This window comes from Pseudorasbora parva, chromosome 10 (genome assembly GCF_024679245.1).
Source record: "Pseudorasbora parva isolate DD20220531a chromosome 10, ASM2467924v1, whole genome shotgun sequence".
Classification (NCBI taxonomy): domain Eukaryota; kingdom Metazoa; phylum Chordata; class Actinopteri; order Cypriniformes; family Gobionidae; genus Pseudorasbora; species Pseudorasbora parva.
In genome coordinates, this window is record NC_090181.1 from 9439943 (window position 1) to 9466155 (window position 26213).

The 26213-nt window shown below is 40.1% G+C and overlaps 1 protein-coding gene and 1 long non-coding RNA gene across 3 annotated transcripts; one reads left to right on the forward strand and one right to left on the reverse strand.

Moving 5' to 3' along the window:
- The first annotated feature begins 1483 nt into the window (after positions 1-1483).
- On the forward strand, positions 1484-24734 carry LOC137091018 (calpain-1 catalytic subunit-like). Of its 2 annotated transcripts, none has more exons than XM_067455088.1 (12): positions 1484-1816; positions 5306-5378; positions 5530-5648; positions 5747-5880; positions 18145-18319; positions 19638-19712; positions 21285-21370; positions 23095-23169; positions 23251-23411; positions 23726-23895; positions 23999-24010; positions 24123-24734. In XM_067455088.1, exons 1-12 carry the CDS (start codon positions 1580-1582, stop codon positions 24354-24356), a joined length of 1551 nt encoding a protein of 516 aa, XP_067311189.1. In that variant the 5' UTR covers positions 1484-1579; the 3' UTR covers positions 24357-24734. The 2 variants fall into 2 exon arrangements, with proteins under 2 accessions (XP_067311189.1, XP_067311191.1); XM_067455090.1 differs by having other exon boundaries at positions 5533-5648.
- Positions 10849-12179, reverse strand: LOC137091022 (uncharacterized). The gene is made up of 2 exons (XR_010908009.1): positions 11184-12179; positions 10849-10913 (listed from the first exon to the last, which is right to left on the reverse strand). It is a non-coding gene; the product is annotated as an uncharacterized lncRNA (long non-coding RNA).
- Positions 24735-26213: the final 1479 nt, after the last annotated feature.

Below are 26213 nucleotides of genomic sequence, written 5' to 3' on the forward strand. Positions count from 1 at the left end.
TTGTAAGAATGAGTGATCAAAATGGTTTTCACATTGTTTTGGAGAGGCGAAGAAAAAAATAGGCAACAGCATCCAGTTCTGAATAGCCTTGTTGAACAAATGTTTAAAGTGTTAAATGGCCTTATTTCAGTGATTTAACATTTTAGTTTTTTCAAAAACTATGAATAAATATTTTCTCAAAATGTATATTGCTCACATAACATGTGTTTGTGTTGAATACAGTGTAATCAGACTTTAGCCATTAATATGCTGTATTACGCCGCACTGTGAAATACTTAATTCTGATTGGTCAATCGCGCCAATCAGCGGTATTTTATTCCCAGATAACCGCGAAAACTGAATAACACACACAAATCTTGACCGGTACTACTTCTAACGCTGGCGCCATCTTGTGACTGTTAAATACTTCACCACCATGGGTTACAATGGAAGAAATTCAGGTGGGTTTCAATTATTATGGGTTATTAGGGTTATTTGACTGACAGGTGCATATGGACTTCAGAAACAGCTAGCTTGGATTAACGATTGTATCCGATTGTGTTCGTCTGAAAGAAGAATGTCATATACACCTATGATGACTTGAGGGTGAGTAAATCATAGGCTTGGTTTCATTTTTGGGTGAACCTTTCAAGATTAATTTAGCATAGCCTATGTTAAAAAAAAACAAATCTTCAGCAATAGATAAAGGCTTAAAGCAGTTTGGAACTGTTTTTCTTTGCGGAAGAGCTAATCAAATACAATATTTTGTGTCTAATTTATTTGAGACTAGTATCCGTGTATAAGCGGGATAATGTACACCCATTGTTATCGCAGAATAAACCCCTTAAGAGTGATGCAAGACCCCTCCACTTCGCGTCGGAGTCCTGATCATTCTGGCGGGGTTTATTCTGCGATTACCGGCTGGGTGTAAAACTCCAGAGCATGACAAACTTCTGCCGGGCCACAAATAACCATATGGGTCCTAGAGGGTTCAATCCTTATTACAATAACCATAGCAACATTCTTAACAAATACTGTTTAAAATGCTTCCAGCCCTCTATAAAATATTTCAGAATTAAAGCTGTGGTTGAATTAACTGTTACGCAACTCCACAGGTGGGAGGAATTTTAGTCTCTTTCAGTTTACGCAATAATGTCTCTGTGCAAAACAAAACATACAAATTGTACTGCACCCTTCCTGAAACTTTTTCAGTCATTCGGTCTGAGCACGGAATTCCAGAGCCTAGAGCAGAAAAAAGAGAATCGCTCAAATCCTAATAAGAGAAAACTGCTCATTTAGTCGAGTTATTATCCTTGAAGGTTAAGTATAACAGTCTTATATCTTATATATTTATATCCTAAAAATTGAGCTAAACCACCAATTATATTGTATGGCTCAGAATAGCTATCAAAAGATGCCTTTCAAAGGGATATTTCCCTCCCAAAACCGGTCTAACAAGCCCGAACAAGTCTCTTATCTCTTGGGTCTTTAAAAGCACATAGTATAGCATAGTGCTGTGTCATCTCGCCAGTAACAGAAGCCAGAACTAACACTTGTCACTGTTTTAAAAAGTTTTATCTGTTAAAAAGACAACTGAAAAATGCCTCCACCTCGTGTGAACAAAATACCCAGGAATGAAGACTCCGCAAAAGACAAAAAGGGCACTCTTGACATCCCTTTGAAGTTCTTGGATCAGGACTACCAGGAGTTGAAGAAGAACTGCATCTTAAAAAAAGAGAGATATGTTGATGATAAGTTCCCTTCAGACAGCAGCTCCATTGACACAAATAATGAACTTGGCTTGGATATGGGTCAAATCAAGTGGTTGAGGCCATCAGTAAGTTACCTGTTTTGACTTTCCTTCTCCTTCAGAAACATTCAAGAAGAGTTTAAAGTATATAGACACTATTGTTTGAACGTATCTATAATAACTTGTTAAAAATAACCTGTCATCATCATTAGTTGCTATGTCTCTTAAGGCTTATAAGTATAGGTTTATCTGTTGTATTTACATTTGTGGCAAGACATCTTAAAAGGCACAATATGAAAGATTTTTGGATTAAAATATCCAAAAACCTCTAAAACAGTGTTATACAATTTTATTGACTTGTGTACTTGCATTTTCCCAAATGTTAACAATGTTTAAATCCAGAGAAATCAGCGATTTTTAACCAGTTAACTGCCCGTGTCATTGTATTGCCTGTTAATGACATCATAACCTCAATTTCCAGCTCTAATAATACCTAAAAATATGCATAAGCTACTAAAACCGAGGACACACCTAACGACTGTTAGGCCGATTATGAATGGACTTTGGTTGTTATGACTGATCATGCTCAAACGCGCCGAATCAGGGACAGTTGCGTTGAGTCTGTGTTTACAGTCGGTGTGAAAAATCATGCAGTGTGCTGTATTTCTAGTCTATTAGATTCTAGTCTTAGAATTTAAGAAACAGTCATTGCCAGTCTTCCTCACAACGATTTCTAGTTTAATATTTTTCTACGTTTAATATTTGCGCGGATATTGCGGATGACCTCACTATTTTCTTGGATACTATCAGTTTTTTTTAAATAAGCAAGATTGTAAAAAAGGAGAGAAATGGTGTCATAAAAGGTTTGAAACTTGAAAATACATTAGACAACTGGTATGGAAGAAAAAAGATCCAAAGATGAATGAAGGGTTTTGAATGACATAAGTGAATGACAGAAATAAAATGGGGGGGAGGGGGGGGGGAGAGACACCAATGCCATTAAATGTGTGTGTGCTCGACTTTTAATTATGCAGTGCATTGGAATAACATGTTTATTTCTTTTAAAATATAAGATTAATGTTGGGAAACTTAAACTCGTGGATGAACGCTATTTGAGACTGATGGTATGAATGCATCACATAAATCCCGTGCTCTGTGGGCACTGTTATTGATAGAGGAAAAAGCAAAAGTTGTTGATAGAGTAAAAAGCGAAAGTTGTTATCACTCCGTGATAAAGGCCTATTAAATATTTTGCGGTAAACATAAATACGATCAGTTATCCAGATGGCAACAACTTGTAGTGATCAAATGTAAACGTACTGTTTCCTGATCGACTGATGAGCCAATCGGCGATCGCATATGCCAAGTGTAAACGCAGACACCTCTACAGTAGATTATTTATGATAACAAGCTAAATAAATAACAAGTAAATTACATTAGACGCCGATCTCATACAGTCAGACTGGATGTTTATAAAGCATTCAAGCCAGGCTTTTTGGTGAGTCACACACACTGTTTTTGTGCTGGTTTACTCTCTGCTTGATTGTTAATATTTATATATGTTATCCAAGAATAGTACGTCAAAAATGTGTTTCTACAGAGTGCGCCATACTATCTACTAGCTAGACCGATAAAAACGACTATTCATTAAAAAAAAAAAAACGGAGGAAGTTAACTTCGGGCCAGGCGTGTAACCATAAACGTGGCAACGCATGTTCATCCGATGAAATCGTTTAAAGCAGTCTGGCTCCATCGTAAACGTTTGTGCTGTTCTCTGACTGCCAAAGATTCAAATCTGCTCCAGTCGAAGGAAACAGTCTGTAAATGTGTTCAGTTCAGTCTTAGAATGTTTCAGCTAGTCGTTCAGTGTGTCCCCGGCTTAAACGAATAGGAGCGTCATATAAATAAAACAGCTCTTGGCTCCACCCTGGTTTATACCACTGTAAAGTTAATAAAACTTAATACATTAGCTCATCCATGAACTTGATAGCTTTCCATCGGCTGTGGAGCTGAAGACGTACAACTCCCATGATTGCACGCACCTTAACGACGTCATCAAATGACAGCTTGAAATGCTATGCCTCTGTTATTGTTTCGAAGAAGAAACCATCTTAAGCAAAACTTACATACTGTGCCTTTAAAGGTGGGGTAAGTGATATCTGGTAACCGATGTTGATATTTCAAATCACCAAAACAAACACGCCCCTACCCCCAAAAAGGGTTTTGGTCCTATTTTGATAGCTCCGCCCCACACAAATGTAACGACTATGGCAGAATCTGTGTGTAACTAATTCAGGTTGAATATTTAATGAAAAGGTCACCCTTTCCTAGCCTAGAAATCTAGACGCACCCTAGCGGCAACAAATCTAATCTGCCTGTGAGTGTCGTCTAGCAACTCTCAATACCCATCTGAGATTTAAACGCCAAACTCTTGACGGTCCAATCACATCGTGTATAGAGTCGGTGAGCGAGGCTTAACATAATGACGCCAGAGTTGCGTTTGCGTGCTTCTAGTAAACACAGAAACTGGCGAACGGCGGTCATTCGAATCAGCTTTGACAGCGACTCTGGAAAACTTGGAGTTAAGCTTTTCTCTGAGAAAAGAACAAAGAACGGCACTGAAGTCATTCTTAAGAAGGGAAGATGTGTTCAGAGTTTTGCTGACCGGATACGGCGAATGTTTAATCTATCAACAAGCTCTGTTTCACCTTCGTTGCTCTGGTTGGTTGTAGCACTATCCTATCGCGTGCAGAGGGAATTTGAAAGACAACCGTTTATCCCGCCCCTCGGATTGAGCTGTCAATGGTGAGTTTCCAGACCAAACATCTTGATGTGGGTCTGGCTTGTCAGGCTAAACCTTTCCATCACAAAAACACAAACCGTTCTCATGAACAACTCTATAGTACATGAGAACTACAGTCCAACTAACGAACATATTACCGTCAATTATGACCGGATTAGAGTTATAGCGATCACAAAAACACAAACTGTTCTCAAGAATAACTCTATAGAACACAACCACGACAGTCCAGCTAACGACATATTACAATTATGACTGGATAAGGGTTATACAGATCATGAAAAATGGAAACAAACATATATTAGGAGTATAGTATCTTACTTGTTGGACACATTTTGTGAGCTGATGCTTGAAGCACACAGTGAGGAGATTTAGATGCTCCATACGGTGTGGAAATGAACGGGTCTTTATCATCGCATAAGTGAGCCACCACAATATGATCGCTAATGGACAAACAAGCGAACATAAGCACAGTGAAGCAAAAGCCAGCATATATTAGGCTAGTTCTGGCCTATTGTCCATCATGTGTGACTTGTATGTTTTGAATAAAGACATGCACAGAGCGAGAGCGAACGCTCTTCTCACCATCATTAGTAGACACGCCCCTTACCTGCTCATTGGTTACAAGTTTGTTATTCCACTCTGCCCGAGTCCTTTTTCTAAAACGGTTTTGAAATAACACTTACCCCACCTTTAAATGTCTTGAATGCTAAATGTTTTCTAGTATTCCCAAAAATGTTAGTGTATGATGTATAAATGTAAATTTCTCTCTTTAGAAAATAGTGGCAGACCCTCAGCTCATTGTAAAGGGGGTTTCCAGGTTTGACTATGCCCAAGGATCTTATTTAGGTATGTTTATTTCTGTGTTTATTCACATACTCCAGTAGGCATTGGTTTTTGAATGATACTGTACCTATGCATCACTCTATATACACCAGAATACATTCTGTAAACTCAATGAAAGATTGATTTAGCTAATATATTTGTGCTCTAACCTTAGGAGACTGCTGGTTTCTTGCTTCTGTTGGAGCGTTAACCTTTCGGGAGGATGTTATGAACCAGGTCATGCCAGCTGACCAGTCATTTGGTGAAGAATATGCAGGGATATTTCACTTTAGAGTGAGTTCTTTGGTCATGTTCATAATAACTTTTACATTTTATACAAAACATAAAATGATCAATCATTAAGCCTTCTGATTTCTGTTTAATTCTTTTAGTTCTGGAGGTTTGGGAACTGGATTGACGTTGTCATTGATGACAAACTGCCAACGATCAATGGCAAGCTCATTTTTGTTCATTCAAAAACATCTAATGAGTTTTGGCCTGCCTTGCTGGAAAAAGCTTATGCCAAGTAGGTTTATTCTTAAAATGATTCTTCTTTCATAGTTTAAAAGCATGTTTGTTTATGTCAGGTTTGTTAGGTTGCACTTTATTTTACAGTGTTCTTACAGTGTACTTACACAAGAAAGTGCTGGTAATATTAGGTAACTGCATGAGTTAAGGTTAGGTATAGAGGTAGTAGGTAATAGTATGTACATAGTAGTACATAGTATGTACATGCGGAACAGAACTGTATAATAAAGTGCTACTAAATATTTTTCAAACATAATTACAGGAGATTATTGCCCTTTTCGTGTTTTGTATGTACCCTGATTTTAAAGTTGCGATAGAATTATATGACATTGTCACAATGATAACAGTTTGTTAATTTAGTTAGTTTATTTATTTACATAGCACCTTACAGACAAGGCTGTTTGAAAGAATTTAGGGGCCCCAAGCAAAATGGAAATTGAAGCCCGCCCAAAATGTTGGTTTTGTCCTAATAATCTACTTCAAAATGTAACAGTGTAAAAATTGCCACAAAGAATAAAGTAACTGTTCAAGATCTATTGGTAATTTATAAAAAATAATGCCATATTATTGCATAAACTGTCATTATTGCATAAACAATATTGCATAAACATAAATAATATTGCATATTATTGCATAAACGTATACCCCGACACTAGCACATTAAGATAAGCTATGAAAAAATCATGTTCCTCTGCCTCGTTCTGGTTAAATAATGTTTATAATAATAGTCAATATAGCATGCTATATTAACTATTCCAGGTTATTTATGCATAGCATAAATAATAGTGCATGCTATGTCACTTTCATCAAAACCTATTACAAAGCTATAGCAATGTCATGTCATTAAATACGATAAACAGTGATTCTGTAACAGATCGGCCTCTTCCTTATCCCGTTAAAAAACATATTACAGTATGTAACCATAATCGTACCATACCGTCCGTTCGAAAAGAAAGTTGCACTAACTGTTCGTTACAAGCAGCATTTGCCGTCAGGCAGGTATAGCTAACATAAACATATTTTTGTTAGCCTACCTGTTATAAAATTACACAATTTTTGTACAAGTAGAGCTATCTTATCCAGTGTAATTTACTACTAGAGTTTCACTAGCCTGAATATTGTCCTCATGTGGCTAGATATTTTGATCATTGTAAACCAAGTTCTAGCTGTCTTTTTTTCTACCTTTGAGAAAATGAGAGCCCAGACGAGCTGATCTTAAATTCTCCTGTTATGACGTCATAACAGGAAAGGTTTTCTCCCCTTCCTCTGCTTTGCCCGCCCAGAGAATTAGTAGAGAATGGATTCAGTTTATTGCGATGTCAGGCTTTACCATACCGATTTGACAGCACCGCCTCAAACAGTGAGTAAGTGTTCATTAATGCCTGATCTGGGATCAGTGATTTCTGATGTGTAGCTAATCATTCAAGTTCACACAGACTTTCTTTCTAAATTGTTTAACACTGTCAGTCTCGTCGCTGGCCGTCTTGATGCATCAGTGAATCAAGCCAGTGACTAAAACGATCAACTTAACGTTGTTTCTGTTAGTAGTAGGGTTGTGCCGGTGGACGATGGCTGTGTGACATCACGATGGAGAAACACCATCGTGATGCCACGCCCCCGCCCCCGCCCCGCTGCGAGTCTTGCGAGTCGACACCAGAGTATGTGAACGGAGTGGTGCGGCGGCAATTTCCCCTCCACGCTCTTTCTAAGCATTCAAGAATCCCTCCGCTCCAGCTCCGCTCCGGGTTCACCATCTCCCTCTCCTTACCTCGCTCATTGATATCAGAAACACTGTTCCGTCTTCGCTCCGAGGAAATTTGCGGCTAATAACTGCTAAAGTATTTTAGTAAGCTCTGAAATATCACTATAAAGTTTGGTTTATAACCTGCATTAACTGAAAAAAATTAAATAAACAATAGGAGATTAAGAGCCTATTTTCAACGTGGTTTATTGGAACATTCGTGTGCATTTTCCCCCCACTATGCCAAACTGGCTTTATCAAAAGTTAAATATCATTGATGCTTTTTGCAGTGCAAATTTGTTTGTATGTTTGGAAGTTTGGAAAGATGAACGTTTTCATCAGTTATTTTATCTTCGGATCAATACAGATTTCTGCTCATTCAAAATCATATAATATAATAACTGTATAGGCTACCTACTGTCTACTGATAACTGTATGCAGGTAAGCACTACAAGATGTTTTTGAATGCATTAGAGAGAACGATTAGTTTGTGTGTGAATAAGTGCTACCTGTTTAAAATGTGCTTTCACCCGAACATATTCAGTAAAAAAGAAAAGGAAAAAAGAATCCCTTAAACTTTAACATCCCGCTCATGCCCATCGCCGTGATCATCTGTATCAAGCTGGTTGTTTACCGTGAGTTCTGAACACTGCACCATGCTTATTTAAATCTTTTCGTTTCTACACATTTTAGGCTACATATTCCTCATGTCTGTGAGGCTAGCCTACTGAGTTTCAGTTTATTTGAGACTCCAGTTCATGATCATTGAAAGCGATCGCTTCCGCGACCTCATAGTCTAGGCTACCTATTTGCTTCTTTTTAATTAAATACATGCAATTGGTCAAAGAAACCTTTATTAAAATTAAGATACAATTTGTACAAAACGAAATAAAAGCTTTACAAAACAAAACTTAATATTAAACTAAATATAACCACCAAAATTATTTCTGACCGACCGATATAGCCTATCATAATCAGATGAAATTAAAAAATAATATTAGGATATAATATTTAAACATAAATTAAAAACATTGTTTAATGGCTACAACAAGTATAGTAAGCTACAGATTTATGTCATGTCTGAGCTGGATTTGAACGAACATCATTTTACCGCTGGGTTCATGAGCGCGCCTGCGGATTATTGAGCTGATCACACCGGCTCCGCTCCGCTCATTAGTCATTACAGGCTCGTTCTCGACCAAACGCCCACGTATTCAAAAATGGTCGGGTTTAAATGGGGCTCGGGCTCATAATTACAGTTAATGTGTCGGGCAGGGCCGGTCTCTCGGGTGCATTGGCTTGGGTAGGGTCGGTCTTGATTTTTTTGAACTGATCTAGTTCGAAAAAACGAAAACGAAACTAAAATATTCGTTTTTCGACGATATCATCGTCCATCGCGATGTTTTAGTGTACACATCGTCAGCTGCCGTTTTAAGTGACATCGCCCAACCCTAGTTAGTAGCATGAAACAAATCTGTTATTGAAATGATTAAATTACAGAGAGCGATCAAAGAACACTTTATAATGTTCATATCTGTTAATCACACGTATATCTGCAGTGCACACTTGTCCAAACTGCCATTTGAATGTTGCTGTTAACAGAAGCTCTTACTGTATTCATGTTGATGCAGTGTTTATTGTTAGCTGTGGTAAAAGCATTTTGTGAGAGAAATGATGTTGCAAAGTTCACTCGTGTTTATTCAGAGCTTTCAGATAAAAACAAAACAAACTTGCGCTCTCAACAACTCGGTACAATAACAGTTCAGACAGGACCGCTTTGGCAATACTTTAGTTTATTGAACATAATTATCTTTGGCGGTATGGTTCCTTAATGGGGTTCTTGCTCCATGATTAATATAACATATACAAGAGCTTTGCATTAACACCTATGAAACCATCAGTTTGAGTGATAAACAGATGATTTAAGACACTTAGTAGTGTCTTCTGGAACAGTGGTAACACGTAAACGTGCGGTGAATCCCGGACATCTAAGGTTGCTTGGCTATGAGGATGAATGTCTCCAAGCAGTGAGGTCCATAACAGCTAGGACATAAATCCTGGGTAATTTGAAAGGAAAAAGAGAAGAAAACGGCAGCCAGAAGGTGAACAGTAATTTTTGATACCTACAGTGGGGAGGGAAGGGAGGGTTGCGAGCAGTTTAAGCGCCCTTCCCGAATAGAAATGCCACGTATACGTCCCTGGTCTAATAGAAGAAGGGTAGTGATTGTACGCTTTGATAGCTAACAGAGTCAGCTGCCAGCGGCACTATGCCTATGTGGCCTGACTGAACTACGCAGTGCTTGATTTTCTTAGCAATCTTTTCCCCAGCTCTCCGTCTCAGTCTGGACTGGCAGAACTACAGCTGCTGCTGGTGCCTCACTAAACCACGCCCCCTCTGCCACATAATCTCATTTCAAATACAAATATGTCAGCCAATCACAACAGTGGGTGTTTTCTCTGAAGTCTCAAAGCAGACAAGCCCCTTGAACAGAGCATTCAAGTCAGAGGCCTGATATCGGTATAGGAAAAAAAATATATATATTTCTAAATTATGACTTTTTTTGATGTAAAAAACATACTAACAACATAAGTACACTTCAGGAAACATAAAATAATTAAAAATCCATGCCACGGGACCTTCAAAACATTTGTTAAAAATAAGGCCACCACCCTGCCCAGAGTTTCTAGGAGAGGAAAAAAATTCTTTATGCCTTTCCTGATGTGATGGTGCCTTAAAACAAAAGGTTTGGGCACGGACAGAAGCACCGCCGGACAAACAGCCCGAAGAGACGGGAAACGCAAATCCCACACCCTCATGGAAGATGTAGTCTATTCCACGCTCTCTTTGCTTCCTCTGATGCGCCCGCTCTGCTGCCCTGTCTCCTCCGGCGTCTTTTCTTTTTACTACTGGCATTCCCCGTTGTTGATGGAATTATCTCAGTGGGAAGAGGTTTCACAAGCCAAGGATTAAAGTAGTATTGTCCAACGCCAGAGATGTAGAATACAGATGAACGGATATTAAACAATGCTTGACGATCGTAAGGTCATAAAGTTTGGCCATATTTAGGAAGTAAACACAACATCAACAGTGACAACAATAAAACAAACTGAACAAGATGTGCTGCCAACACACCATCTTGTCTATATGTCTTGTTACGATTTAGTATATAGCTGGATTAATGTGCGCTGACCGCCACAGTGTTCTTGTCAGAGAACTCAGAGTCATTGACAGATGATAGCCTTTTAATGAATGCTTTGGCATCAACATAGATGGACATGTGCAAGGTTTTCTAAACAATGAAAGAGAAATAATAATTAACATATAGATCACTTAAGTGTTACATGCTAGATCAAATAAACTCAAAGTATCTTATTCCTCAAACAATTATAACGATCGCTGTATTAAACTTCAAAGAATTGACAGCCCATGATACAGCACATAACTCACGTGAGGTAAACAGATCGCATTAATAGGCTATACATGAATAACTCTTATAAACAGTATCTGCAATGAATACACTTGCAATGTAACATTAATATTCAAATAACACTGGACTTACTTGTCCGTTACTCATGCAATGTCCTTAAAGTGTAAGCAATCCAGCGAGCGAACTTTCTTCCCCGTCGGAATGGCGGATGCAGCTCTATAACGCTACGCATATTCTCAGTGTATTAAATGAGCGCAAGCTCCGCAGCTGCGCATGTTGCGCAATAGTCTGTGACGTGCAGCGCTGATTCAGTGCGCATCTCCGGTATTATGCTGAACATGGAGAATTCAGAACAGCCGCCCCCACATTTGAGCAGCAAATGTGTTGATTAGTAGAATTCTTCATGTTTGCAGATATAACATATTTTCTGGCAGGCCTGGAAGTGGGATAAGGCGGGCTACCGGTCGGGTGTATATTTTACCTCCCACTTGAATTTCAACAGTCCGTACACAACCATCTTTGCTTGGAATGAGTTTCACCACATGACCTATTGGCCATTGGGCTCGTGGTAGATTGGGGTCAATTATCATTACCACGGTATCCAGTGCAAGTGGCACTGTCGGCTGCTGCCACTTGTAGCGGGATTGAAGGGTTGGCAGGTATTCACGTAGGTAATGGATCCAGAACTGATCTATTAGGTTCTGGCAATGTCGCCATCTACGGCGTCCTATGGTTTCAGGAGCATAAACGGCTTGTGGCAAAGAAGCATCCCGCCGCCCCATTAGAAGCATATTTGGTGTTATAGGGTCAGGATTGGCCACATCCGATGACACGTATCCAAGTGGCTTGGAATTGAGAATACCTTCCACTTCAACTAGGATGGTGTGAAGTACATCTTCTGACAATGATTGAGCTCCTACAGCAACCTGGAGTGCACTCTTGATAGAACGAATCTCCCGCTCCCATGCCCCGCCGAAGTGTGGTGCATTAGGGGGATTGAATTTGAACTCAATCTGGTAATCGGTCAGTTGTCGTTGAAGCTGTGGTTCCAATTCTTTGAATGCCATTCGAAGTTCCCTGTCAGCACCTCTAAAATTCGTCCCTTGATCGGAAATTATTTCTGCTGGTTTACCTCGCCTGGAAATGAATCCGCGGAGGGCCAGTAGGAAGGCATCTGTATCCATTGAATTAAGGAGATCCAAATGAATGGCACGTGTTGTCAGACACTTAAAAATCACCCCCCACCGCTTCTCGTTTCGTCTGCCTATCTTGGCGATAAATGGCCCGAAACAGTCAACACCTGTTGAGAAGAAAGGTGGGTGGAAGATGCGGAGTCGAGACATTGGCAAATCTGCCATTTGAGGAACTTTAGGCTGTGCTCTCCATCTTTGACATTCGGGGCATTGAAGTTGGTACCTTTTGATGACTTGTCGACCTCTCAAGATCCAATACTGTCTCCTGATTTCTGCAAACAACCTTTCAGAGCCAGTATGTAACAGCCGTTCATCATAGTCTTTGATTAGAAGCATGGTAGCTGGATGACGAGGGTCGAGGACAATGGGATGGATATCAAGATCACTAACCTGCTGTAACTGCCGTAGCCTCCCACCTACTCTGATGAGACCCATTGTTTGGTCCAGTTCTGGCGCTAGATTTCTGAGTCTGCTGCTGATATGAACAGGCTGGTCAGCTCTTAGTGAAACAAGCTCTTCTGGAAAACTTTGTGCTTGGCAGGCTCGCAGGAGAATAGCTTCTGCTTCACGGTAGCTGTTAATTGAGTGAGTCTGGTTTGGCTCTGCCGCCCCGTGGCATTGCTGATGTACAGCTTCGACCAGTTCCTTCCATGATTCAAACTGGTTCACATCTGGGATATTTTGTGGCACAGATGCAAAACTGCAGAATGTCATCCCCTTTAGTTCGTTAGACTTGGGTAGCTGAGTGATGGGTGGTCTCTGAGGCCATTTATCTGGAGCTTGCAACAGGAAAGACGGCCCGTTACTCCATCTGCTAGGTCTAGTAAGCTCTAGAAGCGTTTTGCCTCGTGTCAAGTCATCAGCTGGATTATTAGGTGAGTCGACATAACGCCATGATCGCTGATCTGTCAGTTCTTGTATTTCGGATATGCGAGTGCCGACAAATACCTTGAACCGGCATGACTCTGACTGTAGCCATTCTAGGACTGTTGTCGAGTCTGTCCATAAGGTGGTCTGTTGCAAGAAGGAAGACAATTCCGTCTGGATTAATTTTGCCAGCTGTGCTCCAGCCAGCGCCGCACACAACTCTAGCCGTGGCACGGTCTGTTGGCGTTTAGGGGCCACTTTTGACCTGGCCATTATGAATGAGACATTGGTGATGCCCTCATCAGATGTACAGAGGTAGGCTACTGCTCCATACGCCCTCTCCGACGCGTCACAGAAAACATGCCGGTGGTGCACAAATCTAGAACTATCCATTGCTTCAGGAACATAGCAACGTGGGATTGAAACTGTGCTGAGGTGTGGTAACTCCTTCTCCCAGATATTCCAAGACTCGCGCAGTTCAGCAGGGAGGTCTGGGTCATCCCAGTCTCTTTTCTTCGACCATAGCTGCTGTATGAGAATCTTGGCTCTGGTGGTATAAGGCGTGATGAAACCCAATGGGTCATACTGACTCGCTAGTATCTTGTAAACTGTACGCATTGTCAGTACTGAATGTTCGATAGGTCGATATCTGTAACCCAGTGTGTCAGTTCTACAATTCCAGCAGAGTCCTAATGCAGGTTCTTGAGGGTCACAGCGTTTGTACTCCAGCCACCGTTCCATGTCCTGGGATCTGGCATCAGATGGTAAGTGAGCTACTACTGATGATTGGTTGCTAGTCCACTGCCTGATTTCAAATCCGCCATCCGCCAATAGTGCACGCAAGTCATCCACTCTACTCTTGGCTGCCTCCGCAGTAGGTAGACTCTCCAGACAATTATCAACATAGAAACTGGATTCGACATTCTGGATGAGGTCAGATGTGCTGCGTGGGTGTTCTTTGACGTGCTTTTGTAGCGCATAGATGGCACAGCAGGGACTACTGCTGGTCCCGAACGGCAGCACCTGCCATTCATATACTTGCGGTGGAACCTCTCGTTGCAAGTCTCGCCAAAGGAATCTTAGTAAGGGTCTGTCCTCAGGCAACAGGCGAACCTGGTGAAACATACCCTTAATGTCTCCACTGATCGCAACACGGTGCAGTCGAAATCGCAGTAGGACTCCGAGGAGGGATGGTCCCAGGTTTGGTCCTGGCAGGAGTTGCTCATTGAGAGAAGTACCCTTGTATACAAATGAACAATTGAACACCAGACGTGCCTTTCCATTGTGGTAGACGAGGTGATGTGGCAGATACCAGGATTCTTCAGATTCATTAGCTTCTTTAGCCGTGATCTCCTTGACATAACCTGCATGAATTAGTCTATTCATCTCACCTTGATAGGCAGCTGCCTTCTCTGGTTGATCTTGAAGTCTCCTTTCAGTACTGCGGAGATTGGCAAGCACAGCTTCTTGAGGAACACGCAGCTTTGGGGAATCGTCAGTTCTTAACAAGGGAGTGGCATAGCGTTGAATTCCATCAATTAGCACCCTACAGGTCTTGCTGTCTAATATCTTGATAGAATCTTGGTCCTGTTTCGAACGAGTTAACAGTTTTTCACTGCGGTAAGGTAGAGAATCTAGCTGCCACAATCTCTCAACATCTCTGTAGAGGGTATCATAGGCTGCTGAAGCGGTAATGAAATAACTCTGATGAGTGGAGGTTGCTCGATTTGGAAGACCTTCGGGACCTTGAAGAGCCCAGCCTAGTTTTGTACGGACAGCGACTGGCCCAACCTCCGTGCCTCCATAGACGGTTTCTACCGCTGTGATCAGAGTGCTATTATCTGAGCCAATCAGCAACAGGGGCAGAACATTCTTGAATGACTGCAAAGGAATATCTATCAAGTGCGCATATCGTCGTTGTAGAGCTTTGACTGGGTAGCTCTGTTCCACTAGATCTAATCCATCTGCAGTGAAGGCATTGTGGATTCTGTATCTGACTCCTGGTTTGGTTCTGGAAGACACATCGAAGGTAACAATTGAGCCAGCCAGGAATGTGACATCGGGACGGATAGTACGTAAGGCTAAAGTTTCCTCCTTCCCTTCCAGCTGAAGCTGTTGAGCAGCAGCAGGTATCAGCATGGTACGTTCAGCTCCATCGTCTAATATTGCAAAGGTCTCGATAGCTCTGTCCTTATTATGTAGAAGCACAGGAACAACTTTCAGTAGTACTCGGCCTGAGGGACTTGAAGGTGTGAGGTAGATCCTACTGTTTAGTGCACTGGTAGGCTTAACCTTGGCTCGCTCTTCAGCAATCCCATGGAGGACCTGGAGATGTATCTCCCCACAGATTCCACAAGGTTTCTTTAGGTTACAGTCCTCCGGGCAGTGAGAACGGCCACATTTCCAGCACCGTTTCCCTTCTGCTATCCATTGCATGAGGTTGTCTGTAGATTGCTCCTTTATTTCTGAGCACTGTGTTATATAATGCTCTTTGCTGTGGCAGAACAGACAATGGACTTTGGACTTCTTCCATTGAGTGGGTGGAGGTACCGGTTTAGGTGCTTTGACGCTTTGTGGCTCTGTGCCATGGTAGACTGAAGTGCTCTGTCCCTTTGATCGAGTTGAAGCCCTTCCCTGAAGTGAATAAGAGTATTTCTCTTTCTAATAGCGTTCAACTAGTCTACTGGACAGACGCTGTTGTTGAGCTTTACCCTGCAGCCAACCAGAAAAGTCCTGGAGATTATATGGATTAAGGCTGGTGACATTCAGCTTGCCTTGCATCTGTAGAAACTCAATGAAATTGTCCCTGAGATATTTGGGCAGTTTGCTGAGGAGCCTGTCTACATGGGAACAACAGCTGAGTTCAATGCCTCTCGGGCCCTCCAGAGACAGCAACATACTCACAAGAAGATGAACCCTTAAGGCGAATGACTGGAAACTAAAAGCTTCACCGACCTTCACATCTGGAGCGTTGAGTATGGCTGCTATTTCGCTCTGTGCTAATTGATGCGGCTGTCCATAGTGCAACTGTAGAGCCTGCATCGCTGCTGTATATGGCTGAGCTTCGTGTCGACAAGACTGTCCAATCATTTGAGCCTCTGGGAGCTTAAGATGTTCAAGCAACACATGATATTTGTATTTCTCTGACAGCTCAGGATGTGGGTCTAGTAGATTATCCAGAGCTAGTTTCAGATTGGCAAATTCCCTTTCACTGTCTGCAGCAAAGTCTGGTATGGAAGGTTTTGGGGCTCCATATAAGTTAATGGGAGGTGGAGGAGCTGCTTGACAATTGGCATACTGGGGCCAAGTTACTTGTGCTGGGTAGTGAACACTATGTGCACCAGCATATCTAGGCTGTGCTGAGTCAGCACCAGGATAATTGGGATGGCAATCAGCATAAACCGAAGGTACAGATTGTTGCGTCGTATGCATTGCAGATGGAGGATTAGTGGCCCATTGCTGCTGAGACCAAAAGGGGGCGCCCTCAACCTTTATAGACCTTTTAATTCCAGGAGGTAATTTATCTTCATATTGCCGGTGTGGGAGTAACTGTCCTTGTAGAGCTGTATAAGGAGCTGTAGGAGGTTGTGGAGACACAAAGCATGACGATGGAATTGAGTGGACTGAACTCACATCATTCAGTGGAAGTGTTTGCTGGGTGGAATGAGCTCTTATGGAACTATGTGCAACGTTCTGTATAACTGGAACTTGTGCGAGCGGAGATAATTCGTCTCTCCTTTGTTCAGGGCTCATTATATCAGGCTGAGAGTCTGGAAAGTCAACTGGTGTCTTTGTGGTGTGTGGAGCAGTCGAGGTAATGTTATGAACTGGCTCAGGGGAAAGTGCTCCCTTCTGAGATGCTATAGCTGCTTCTTGGAGTGAAAGGTTGTCTGCTTCCTCCTCCTCTAGGAAGGCATTAATACGTTTTAACATATCCTGTCGACGCTGCTGCCTTTTCTCATAAAGTGACAGTCGGCTTGTAAGCTGTGAAATCTCAGCTGACTCCTCCCTCTCAGCTGCGTTGATGTTCTCCATTAATTCCCTCAAGGACATTTTATCCATTATTCGGTCTTGCTCGACTTTACGTACTGGTGTAGACATACTCGGCGAAGATAACGCTCTGTCACCAGCTGGCGGACTAGTTGCTCTTGGAAAATTATAGTCCATAACATAGTCTTCCAGATGCTGAGGAAGCTTACTCTGTCTCACTGGTCTCCCTGCTGGCTGATCTGGACTGGACGGGTTATCATTGGGCAATGACATTTCTGTAGTAGTCAGATCCGGCTCGAAGGACCATGTTACGATTTAGTATATAGCTGGATTAATGTGCGCTGACCGCCACAGTGTTCTTGTCAGAGAACTCAGAGTCATTGACAGATGATAGCCTTTTAATGAATGCTTTGGCATCAACATAGATGGACATGTGCAAGGTTTTCTAAACAATGAAAGAGAAATAATAATTAACATATAGATCACTTAAGTGTTACATGCTAGATCAAATAAACTCAAAGTATCTTATTCCTCAAACAATTATAACGATCGCTGTATTAAACTTCAAAGAATTGACAGCCCATGATACAGCACATAACTCACGTGAGGTAAACAGATCGCATTAATAGGCTATACATGAATAACTCTTATAAACAGTATCTGCAATGAATACACTTGCAATGTAACATTAATATTCAAATAACACTGGACTTACTTGTCCGTTACTCATGCAATGTCCTTAAAGTGTAAGCAATCCAGCGAGCAAACTTTCTTCCCCGTCGGAATGGCGGATGCAGCTCTATAACGCTACGCATATTCTCAGTGTATTAAATGAGCGCAAGCTCCGCAGCTGCGCATGTTGCGCAATAGTCTGTGACGTGCAGCGCTGATTCAGTGCGCATCTCCGGTATTATGCTGAACATGGAGAATTCAGAACATGTCTAGTTTAGTCAGTCTTAATTTGAGTAATCCCACAGAATCGATCATTAAACGCGTGTTGGTCCACTGTAATACCTCCTTAAACTGTAGAATGACTTTTGCAGGGTGTGCGGCTCCTATGCTGACATGCATGCTGGTCTTGTATCTGAGGCTCTGTTGGACTTCACTGGTGGCATCCATGTGCGCTTTGAGCCTGCAAAAGCTTCTATTGATTTGTGGAGCCTGATGGACCGTGCAGCCAAAGCAAAGGCTCTGATGGCATGTGGCACCTTTCAGGGGGTAAGCAGTGATCTTGTCCTTTCATTACAGTGACCGATATTATCACCATGTCCATTTAAAGCTCTGTCACTGATGTATTTTGCATTAAAGGGTTCAATTACAGTTTTTCTCAGTCGCTTTGGTACATTTCTCCGATCAGAATTGAAATTCTCAAAACTACCTGTTCAATTCTCACATCATTTTGTCACTTGTGCACATCAAAAAAATGTTTCTCATTTCTTTGAACAAGTTGCAAATGCTTTGGTACATCCATGCAAATGATTATGTACAATTCTCTGTTGTTTCCTACATTATCAGTTGCTTATGTCATGTTGATCAAAATTTATTATATTGGGTCTCTGTTGAATAGTCTCACCCCCACAACATTTAGGCACAAGCTCATAGCATAATTCTTTACATGCAAAATGGTTGAACAAGTTATCATAATATGTCAAGCATATTTTTATATTTTCTATATTTCTATTAGTTTATTTCTATACTTTCTATATTTCCATTAGATTTTTTTCTAAATCTGTCCTGAATTGGTAAATTGCTCCCAGGTGAATCTTGACTTTCTCTAACGAAGGCGCTTCTCATGAAACATCAACTAGCAGGTATATATATATTTCTACAGCACTGCATGTAAAGTTTTTCCTATGTTCACATTTCTTCTTTAGTTTTTTTTTTTGTGTGTGTGTGTGTGCTATTCAGTGCTGTCTTTTCATTTCTGTATCTCAATAACATGTTCTGTCAATAAAATACATTACAAACAGTAAGAGTGTAAACTTTAATCTTTTCCATTCTCTTGCAATTACACTCACACATACACTAAGATGTAACTTACAATTGACAATAATTGTCATCAAAACTTTAGCCATAGTTTCCATCAGAACATCCCTCCAGAATTATATTGACAACATGACTTAACAAATTGACTGTCTTATCAGTACACAATGACACAAGGACTTGTCATTCTGATGGCACTGACATGTTCATTGACACAGATATTTACTTTTGAGAGATGAACTAAGGATTTTGAGCAAGAGAATGGCTTTTGCAGGTTATCCAATGTGTTTTGCTATTTGTACAAATTGTTTTGAGAAATGCACTTACTGTTTTGCAAATTGTGAGTTTGATTCAAGAAATGTACCAAAGCAACTGAGAAATACTGTAAATTCGAAGTGTTCATTCGTAAGTTGAACACTTACTATTGTGAAGATTTTTAGAATTTAAGATTTATGGAACAATGTAGAACCTCAATTATACATCAAACAGTCTTTCTACCAGATACATTTCACCTGGCAGCATTATTAATACAATGTCTCTTTCATACCACCAGAGAACATCTGAAAACACAGTATTACCCAATGGCATTGTTCAAGGCCATGCATATAGCGTGACTGGGGTTTTCAAGGTAAGTCTGCACCGACGCAAATGTCAGATCAGTGCCTTCAGATTACAAAGCTTTCAAAACCACCAGGGTTTTTATAGCAAGTTTAGCAAGTAAGGTTCAGCATCAAGACATTTATTAAAATACAATTTATGATAGATAGATAGATAGATAGATAGATAGATAGATAGATAGATAGATAGATAGATAGATAGATAGATAGATAGATAGATAGATAGATAGATAGATAGATAGATAGATAGATAGATAGATAGATAGATTGCAAAACCATGACAACGGCTGTTTTTGAACCTCTGTCTCTACGATGTAGGTCCACTGTTTAAGCACCACAACCACAGACATTGCCATGATGGTCATCTTTTGTCTGGGACAGCATTAGAGACCTCTTGTGAAAGTTGTGCATACATATTTTATGAGATGGTTCATTCGTACGGAGTTGTAGAAGTTGGTCAATTAATATGATTCCATACGAATGACCTACCCGCTAACCCCTCCCCTAAAACCTACCCATCACTGCAGTATAGACAAATCGTACAGAGTTGGCCGTGAGAAAGCGATGTCATTTCTTATTGGAAAGCAAGATAAGTTTTGTTCCAAGATGTAACGACATGTAAAACTTACCAGGGTTCCTTTGGTAATTCCAGTTCTCTAAAAAGATGACCAAAATCATTTAAAAATCTAGTTGTCTAGCAACTCTTTTGAATCTGTTCACAATAGGAGCATCACTGTTTCCATTGAATAATCTGCATTAACAGGATTGGGAACCCATGAACTATAACATGCTTGCTTTGTTCTTGTGTAACAGCTGTTGTAAATGTGTACATCAGTATTTATTTACTAATTGCCTTCAGCTGTATTCAGCCCCATATGATCTCTAACCTTTGGTATGTCCTTTGTTCAGTTTGCACTCATTTCTTACATCTTTGATTTTGCAAGAGAAGTTTTTTGATGTGAAGTTAATAAACGTAATTTCAGGAGGAGTATGCCCATCTAATCTTTCAATTAATACCAAAGTATAAAACCAGCAGCTTACCTCTTCCCCTTTTTAGTTCCTGCAGCATCCCTTCTCTTCTCCTGCTCTTCCTTTTGTACAATTTTGTACACCACACTGGTGGTGGTTAAGGAGAGATCCCTGACACGAGTGTAAAGCGATTTGGGTGTACAGTAGTACATATGAAAGTGCTATTTTAATGACTCATTCATTTTATTATTTTATTCATTCAATTTTGCCTGTTATAGGGGGGCAACCGGAGCTCGGGTAGAATATCCTCTCCGAGCCCCTCTATAGCTGACAGCAAGCCAAATCTGTTTACCACTTTCACCAAGATTATATGGGCACACAAACTCGTGAAATAATGTTTTGCACTTTTTTTTTACTTCATACAACACTTCAGTCTTGAGGTAAACTGGTTATTTCACAATGTCCCCAATTGTGTACACAATGGTGTTTTCTGTATTAACACTGTGGTTAATACAGAAAATGACAGAAGAAGAAAGCAACCAACACAAAGGTTGTAAAAACTTTTATTACAAGCATTTTGAATTAAAAGTGTCACGTCATGTTGTATTTCATAGGTCACATGCAAAGAAAAACCAGTAAGGCTGGTGAGAGTGTTGAACCCTTGGGGAAAAGGCGAGTGGACCGGTAGTTGGAGTGACAAGTAAGAGTCATATGAAACTATAGGCTCACTAATCACAAGAATGATCAAGCTTTCATTCTTTGTTATACCACAGTGATTCATATCTATTATATACAAACCTGATTTAAAAAAAAAATGGGACACTACAAATTGTGAATAAAAAAAGAATGCAATAATGTGGAAGTTTTAAATTTCAATAATTTATTCAGAATACAACATAGATGACATATCAAATGATTAAACTGAGAAAATGCATACTTTTAAGGGAAAAATAAGTTGATTTTAAATGTCATGGCATCAATACATCTAAAAAAAGGTGGTACAAAGCCATGTTTACCACTGTGTGGCATCCAGTGTTGCCACAGTTACTTTGAAAAAGTAATCTGATTACTGATTACTCCTTTAAAAAGTAACTTAGTTACTTTACAGATTACTTGATTTTAAAAGTAACTAAGTTAGATTACAAGTTACTTTATTAGTTACATTCAGCAGTTGCCGACAACACCCCTGCCGCCTCAAAATAGAAATGACAACCGTTTTTGGTAACACACTTTATTGCATTTATGCCCGAGTCTGACGGCCCCGACTTTTTTACGCCCCTTTTTTTAGGCTTCTCCTTTGTTTTATATTTATTTTAATAATTAAAATGAACAATGAGATGTGCCAGTGGAAACAACATGAGACCATGATAGCTTGCGCCACTGTCAAGATATGGCTCGCGCAGGGTTAAAGAGTCCGTTTCTTCAGTGCAGCTGCTAGAGTTATGGCCTTTTTACAACCGGTTCCTTCATTCATTTTCTCTGACCAGGTATCTATCTAATTGCGAAATGACCAGGAGTAGGCCTAAATGCCTTCCGAGAGTCTTTCGAGACGTATATGATTCCGATCACTCAAACAAACCAATTCAGAAGGTGCATGAAAGCATTTCAGACGAAACCGGACAAATGTAAATGTATCTGGTTGTTTAAACCACATGTGTAAATTTTACTCCTGGCAAATAAGTAAAAAATTAATGTGTGAGAGCGTGTTATGTTGTAGTCAGATAGATATGATGGTGCTACTGCAACATCGCTGCAAATGAGTAAAGCAAGCCAACGCATATGGCCGTAAATGAAACTTTAAAATAAGTCACACAAAACACAATCATCTTCAATATAAATGAATGAGACTAAATGATCTTACCAGTGCTTAGGTCGCTCTCTCTCATATTGCGATCTTTGAATTTGAAATGAGCTGCTGAATAAAATGCTAGAATCTTTTGCTTTGATGTGAACTCCGTTAAATGAGCATATACCGGAATTGAAGATCGGATTTATATTAATTTTGCTGAAGTATAAGGTAGGCTATAAGACAACCTGCATGTACTTTTTTCTTTCTTTAGATTGTGTAGCCCGTTTCGTTTATTTTATTTTTTTGGTGAGTTTGTGCAAATTGTAGCCTCTTTTTTTCTACCCCATAAACTAGCGTTATAAGCTAAACTTTTTATAGAGATAAAACTCTTTACATTCAATTTCCATGAAAACGCATCACAGAGAACGATCTAGTCTGTAATCTGTTAATTACACCTAGGTTCATTTCTCACCGGAGTTGTCCTTTAATTCTATGCCATTAAAAAAATCAGTTTTACCCTTTTAGAGATACTTAATGAAAATAGAAAATGTATAAGTTTTCTCTTTGTTTACTGCTGTTAGTTTCATGGTAACAATATATGCAATATTTAAATGTATTCTTTTGCATAATTTTAGCTCATTGCTGTGGAACAAAGTGAGTGAGAAGGAGCAATCCAAGTGTCGCTCTTTGGTCAACGACGGGGAGTTCTGGTGTGTATTAACTGTAGATTCATATGATCTCTTGTTGCATTAATGAATCAAATGTTTTCAGTAACCCGTCTTTTACTGCAGGATGTCAATGGAGGACTTCTCCAAGTACTTTGAAGACATTGATATTTGTTGCCTCAGTCCTGATTTTCTGGACAGTTCCTCCAAATGCAGCTGGACTTCCACATGTTACAATGACAGCTGGGTCGCTGGGACTACAGCTGGTGGCTGCCTCAATAATAAAGGTAGTGTATATATATATATATATATATATATATATATATATATATATATATATATATATATATACAAGTGTATACTATGGCATGAATAGAATTGGTGGTGCTTTTTGGGTCTCTACTCAGACAGCAACATGGTGTTGGCCCAGATCCAGGCCATATCTGGTACATGTGAATTCAACGTGTACCAGATGTGGGCCGAATCTGGGCCAACACTATGTTGCTGTTTGGGTATGTATTTTGGCTATGTGGTGTGTGTGTTTGTGAATGTGACTATACTGCATGTACTACAAAGGTCTGACTCAATGGATCTCTTGTAGACTCTTTCTGGAAGAACCCTCAGTTTCGTGTGCGGATTGAGGCGCTTGATAAGGAATGTGCTGCTAATGCTCAGTGCCCTGAAAACATTCTGGTGTCCCTAATGCAGAACCAAGAGAAGAGACACAGAAGTGACGTTTCTAACTACGCCATCGGCTTCAGTGTCTTTGCGGTCAGTATATTAACAAAATAACACTACTGGAATCACAGGAAATGTCACACAATCCAGTCGTTTTGGTTTCCACTTATTAATGGTGTGCTGTTCTATTTTACAGATACCACCAGAGGCAAGTGCAAATAATTTAAGCTCATTTTTTATTTGAAAATGCATAAATTACATTCTTTTTTACAAAATAAACGGGTTGCTTGAATACAAGTTTATATTTCATTCTCCTTTAGATGAAAGACAAGAAGCTCCCAGACAAGTTCTTCAACGGCAAACGCCCTGTGGCAGATTGTGGAAACTTCCTCATTACAAGACATGTGATGAAATTCTTCAAGCTGGAACCAGGAGAGTATCTCATTGTACCATCCACTTTCAATCCTAATGAGAGCGCAAAATTCATATTGTCCATCTTCACAAAGAGTGAATCCCAAAAGACAAATAAGAAACCTCAAATGACATATGTGTGAGGTCATCATCAATGACCTGTCATTGGGACTCCAGTTAAATGAAAAGATACTACTGACAGTTATATGGACAAATATATCCAGTGGTATACATTCACTAGGTTTTTGTTGTTGTTTACAAGCAAAATTAATGGTTCTTTAATTAGGCTTGTTTTGTTTTTTGAATGTTATATCTGAATATGTGAGCTGTGAAATTAATGTTATTAGTCACATTTATTGTTGTATACTTGTAATGTGTTTGAGTCAGTCATTATCGAGATGTGGTTAATGTAATTTCAGTGAGTCTACCCAAAAATTGTAACAAACAAACAAACACAAAAAAACACATTGACTGAAGTGCCACAAAAGATCCAGGTACACTACAAAAAAATAAACTTTTTTTCCCAAAAGAAATTCCATATATTTTTTCAAATGTCTAATTACCATTTTACTATTTGCTATTGCTATATGACTCTTTCGCGTTTTTTTCTAGCTAAATTGCTTCAAATCCATAAAACTTGTTTGGATGGTTTTTGGAGGAATAATTGTGAAGAGCCCCCGTATTGAACACTGAAGTTACGGTTTCCTTACAGTAGAGGGCAGCAGTTTGCTAAAACAATGGACATCACAACGCAGGTAGAAATGTGAGTTCGTCTGTAATCTAATCACAGCAAGTGGTCAGCCGAGAAGAATCGCGGTCTACATCTGTAACACGACTCTCAAATGCATCTCATTTGACGGTTGACCAGCACTGCGTCTTAATCAGCTCCCTAGTTCACTAGTCAGGGCACTGATCTGAACTAGGGAGCTGATTGAAACGCACCCCAGGTATGAGTCGAATTCAGGGGAGCATTTCTGGTTCTATACCTAAATCAGTGTGTCATCAGAGATACCAATAGACTGGTTATTGTCTAAACCTTAGTTGGAACATGCCATAACTGATGACTATTATAATGGCAAAAAGCACTCAACCGCCATGTGTTAATTATATCAAACATGTGAACACTAATTGACTTATAAGTTGACATTTACAATCACAAAACGTTAGGCATTGCATATTTGCTGAATGTAGGCTATTTTAGTTGACCCTCACTCTAGAACTAATCCTTTAAAATGAATGATATTCAGAACAGAAAAAGAATGAAAAATATATGTAGGTTATGAAGCCCAAACGAATTTGAGAAATTAAAACAGAAACGCGAGTTATAGCCTACCTCTCTAATTTGTCACAAATCTAAAGTTTCCATATTAAAGATGTAGGCTATTTGTATGCTAAACTATATTTATTATTTACAAGTTTTGTACTTCATGTTCCAATAGGCTACTAGGCGACAACAAACATGCGCAAAAATCTGGGCATCACAGCACAGTGAACGGTAGGAGATTGTACACATGGACTATTTCAAATTCTAACTTTGTAAGTTGACCGTAGCCTATTTTATTTTGACAACGAACAGGCATTTCTTAAAGGGGGGGTGAAATGCTGTTTCATGCATACTGAGCTTTTTACACTGTTAAAGACTTGGATTCCCATCCTAAACATAGACAAAGTTTCAAAAACTAATGTTGGACGTTTAATGGAGTATTTCTGTGTCAAAAATACTTCTTCCGGTTTCTCACAAATTTCGGAGAGTTTTTTTCGAGTATGGGTCGGCTTGACGTCGATAGAGCAGAAGGTCCTTGTATGGGCCGTACGGGCTCTTCTCCCGGAAGGGTGCGCATGCGAGTGACTAGAGCGAGAGAGGAAATGCACGCCGCCCATAAACACTCGCTCAGCTGCAGATCCAGTCGTCTGGAACACTTATGTCGTCCGCGCCGCGCTCCACTTTATTCCTATGCAGGGCCGGCGCGTGCCTATAGGCGAACTAGGCAGCCGCCTAG